The 3950-nt window shown below is 31.1% G+C and overlaps 1 protein-coding gene across 1 annotated transcript; it reads right to left on the reverse strand.

Moving 5' to 3' along the window:
* Window positions 1–1289: 1289 nt before the first annotated feature.
* Window positions 1290–3950, reverse strand: LOC110934874 (oil body-associated protein 2A). Its single transcript, XM_022177607.2, has 4 exons — window positions 3666–3950; window positions 3443–3525; window positions 1856–1970; window positions 1290–1562 (listed from the first exon to the last, which is right to left on the reverse strand). Exons 1-4 carry the CDS (start codon window positions 3946–3948, stop codon window positions 1291–1293), a joined length of 753 nt encoding a protein of 250 aa, XP_022033299.2. The 5' UTR covers window positions 3949–3950; the 3' UTR covers window position 1290.

Below are 3950 nucleotides of genomic sequence, written 5' to 3' on the forward strand. Positions count from 1 at the left end.
GAATAATAAACCGACGTGTATCCATAACGGAACCGACAAAACGATTCATATGAAACGCAATCGGACTTTATTAAACGGAATTCGAAAGCCAACTGCTTCAGAACACCAACGTTTTTTGTAGCGATTTCGGCAATGATCTTCAACTTTCTTCAGCGTCATCCAGCGATCAAAGTTGTTGGTTGATTCGTCGTTGCCATCTAAAAAGTGCAGCCGGTGAATAGTGACGATCTACGAGACGGAAATTGTAGTTGCGATATTATGGTATGTTTTTCCAAGACGGTTATAAACTTAGATATTCAAGTTTATATACGTTTTTCAACGGTATTATTATTATTATTTTCTTTAATTTTTATTTTAATTGTTCTCAAAATAAAATAATATGTCGTAATTGCATGAAACACATGAATAATAAAAAATTGCAAATAACCTAATTTCCTCCCTTGCGTTAAACTTAATTTAATTTTCCAAATATTAGATATTTTTCCTCTTTTTAATGATATATATTATTGTTATGTTTTGTTAATTCAGTCGTCATCAACTACTACGATGTAAATCACCAAATTCTCCATTGCATTTAATTTTATTTTAGTTTCAAAAAATCCGTTGCGTTTTTTATTTTATTGTTTTATTTAATGTTAGTTTTTCAAATTTATCGATTACCATTTAAATAACTTAATTTTCTCTCATGCATTAAATGTAACTCAATTTTCCAAAAATTCGTAACTTTTTTTTTGTCAATCGTATTTTTAGTTTACTCAACAATTGCCATGTAAATAATCTAATTTTCTCTCATGCAATAAATTCAATTTGGTAAATTTGATAATTATTAAACAAATTGATATTTAATTTCAAAAAATAAAAGAAGAATATATATATATTTTAGATAATTAGTATAAATTGTTTGTGTTTAAATCCTATTTTAATCATTACCACCCATGCATAAGTTCTAAAACCCTCACAGTATATAAAGACACCATCCGTCTTTCTCTTTCTGTTTCTTGATCGATTAGTTCTATATTATACCTTCTTATTCGATCCAGATTATTTGTTAATAATTCAAATTAATAGGTTTTGTATACATAGTTAAATTGTATCTTAGCCTTTTCAACATCCCGCTGTAATGCGCGGGGTTACGTCAACTCGTTTATAACAAAATGTAAAGTGCATGCAACCAGTGAGATTTAAAGATCACATTGAACACAAAAATAGGTAATTCGGTTTAATCATTTTTCATTTCCAATAATATAAACTAGACAAAAAGAGAACAAAAATCAATCCATGTCATATGGTTTAGATTGAGGGTATTTTCTGCCCTCCCAAGTCTTTCATCTCAACCTGTTCTATGTCAACTGCGAAACTCTTCCCCGTGTGCATCCAGTAGTCTGCTACTCGTGCATTCCCAGGCTTAGATACTGGAAAATTAACCCTTGATTTCCTAGCCTCATCAGTTGATATCTTAAATTTGCGATCTCTCTCGCGCACTAGCTCCGGCTTTATAACACTCATGTTCACCATTTGTGGCGACATCATTAGTGCTGGCGCACCAAGTGGAAGCTTATCGCCTACACACCAACTACCACAATTAGTATAGCCAAACAACATTGTTTTTGTATCATTCTTTACCACCAAGTAAATCACTTTGTAATGTGTTTTTCATTCTAGTGAATTGCACATTACATGCCAATGGTGAATTGTAGGAGGTGTGTTTGCCGTTTAAAAAAATTGTACGTTACATTGTTTACAAAATTGGAAAAGTTAGGGGTGCCGCACGTGCTTGAAAAGTATTTTTAAAACGAATTAGATTATTTGATGCATGATTGTAAAAAAAAAAAAAAAAAAAAAAGGTTGAGCTTGCCTCTATCGACTTGCCAAGTGCACCAAAACTTTCCATAAGTATGCGCCATATTTTCAAGTTCAGACCTTTGATTCATCTCCGGAACACCAGGATTCATCCACATTCCTGATGTCACCTAAACCAGATCATGATACAATTAGTGAATGCCTAACTGCTTTACGATTTCAAAAATGTCATATACATATGAATCAAATATATAGTGCAAGGAGTACCTAAATGTAATAGGTAATGCTTTCTTTTTCATGTCTACTATGTTTTAATAAGAGTACTTTATGTGATTGTCAGGACTCCTCTGAACTGGTTTTGGTTTTGTATTGAACGTGAGAGTATGCAACATAAGAAAATAGGGAATATTTCACATAATAATAATAATAATAATAATAATAATAATAATAATAATAATAATAATAATAATAATAATAATAATTAAGTTTTAGAAATTTTGTAATTACTTATAAAAAGTTTTGTTTCAATTAAATCATTCAAGTTTATTTATGATGTTTTAATCCTATATATTTTACCTGAATAAAAGGTCACCAATCCTACATGACATTTATTTTATTTTATTTTATTTTTAATTAAATGATGGCATCGCTTGAAAATGCCAGCATAGATTAAAAAATTGCAAAAAAATTTTAAAAGCTGCAAAAAACATAAAAAATTCTTCAGAAAAAAATCCAAAAATTTCCAAAAAGTGTTTTTTTAAATTGCAAAAAAATAAAATAAAATAAATAAATAAATAAAATAACAAAATGCGACAAGTTCTATAAAAATGCAAAAAACTGCAAAAAAATATTAAAAGTTAGCATTTTTTAAAAACCTTTTTGTAATTTTTATAATTTATTATTATTATTTTTTGCAATTTATTACTTTTTTGGAGAGTTTTAAAGCATTTGTATTTTTTTAATCTATGCTGGTATTTTTAAGCCATGTCATAATATAATAAAAATATAAAAGAAATGTAATCTAGGATTGATTTAGGTAAAATACATAGAATAATAACATTAAAGTAAATTTGAGCGATCTCATTGGAGAAAAATATTTTGTGAGTGACCTAATTAGAAAAATTATAAAACATAATTACTATTTTACAAAGTTATCCGGTCTTTAACAATCTATCGGTGAAGGTGAGTCTCGTTTGTAATCCGGTTAAAAGACATAGCATGTGTATAATATTTTTTACCGATATTGGTTTACCATCGTATTGACCGATGGATTACACTGCGGCTCACTACAAGAAAAAGGTAAAGTTTTCTACGAGTATTTTCGACGAAAAGTATATTGTCGGAAATTTGTCTGAAATATTCTTCCTAACGGATAATTTTGTCAAAAAGTCGTCGGAAATATCCATTTTCTAATAGTGACTTCTGCGACAATTTATCGACTGACATTAATGAACATTATCATGACATTATCGCCGACGGATTACTAACGACTAACCTTGTCCATCGTTCATAGGTCATTTACGATATTTGTTTTTCTAGTAGTGTAAGAGCAAGATATGGTAACGCGGTCTTCCAATCCTTTATCCATAACATAAACTCTAGAAGAACCTTAATTCAAAAGGAGAAAATGCAAATAAAGAACCTCATGATCATGGGAATGCCACAACTTTTGTTCATCAGGTGGTAGAGTATCCAAGATCCTATCAGACACAATGTATTCCACGCCTGCACCAATGTCACACTCAATTTAATCAAACCCACTCCATAGAAATAACATTATTTCAAATGTCATATATCTATTTCTCTCTATATAACATGTGTGTGTATATATATATACATCTGAAAATGAAGCATGAATTATACACCTATAAGTCGAGCAGTGGGCTCATCCGAATCATAAACCGCGCACTGGAGGAAATCTTGATTGAGACGGGTGATGTAGTGATGAGTCTCGATCTGGCGACTCATGTCATGGCCATAGACAGCAAAGGTGCAGACATGCTGGCTCATTTGTTTAATGGGCTTCAAGGTTTGTAGCATCTGAGCAGTTTTGTCAACAACCTGATGCCCCATCGTCATGGGTTTTCCGGGTGGGACTGATCCGTCGCCCACCGGCATTGAATCAGGAGCTTTATCGCTGGAAGCCATCA

Source organism: Helianthus annuus, chromosome 4 (genome assembly GCF_002127325.2).
Source record: "Helianthus annuus cultivar XRQ/B chromosome 4, HanXRQr2.0-SUNRISE, whole genome shotgun sequence".
Lineage (NCBI taxonomy): Eukaryota > Viridiplantae > Streptophyta > Magnoliopsida > Asterales > Asteraceae > Helianthus > Helianthus annuus.

Excerpts from the sequence above, each read along its gene's own strand:
- LOC110934874 (XM_022177607.2), bottom strand. The coding sequence starts at position 3,948 with ATGGCTTCCAGCGATAAAGCTCCTGATTCAATGCCGGTGGGCGACGGA. Across the intron at positions 1,971-3,442 it reads GGCATTCCCATGATCATGAG|GTGACATCAGGAATGTGGAT; the intron begins GTTCTTTATTTG and ends GATCTGGTTTAG. Across the intron at positions 1,563-1,855 it reads CACTTGGCAAGTCGATAGAG|GCGATAAGCTTCCACTTGGT; the intron begins GCAAGCTCAACC and ends GTTGGTGTGTAG.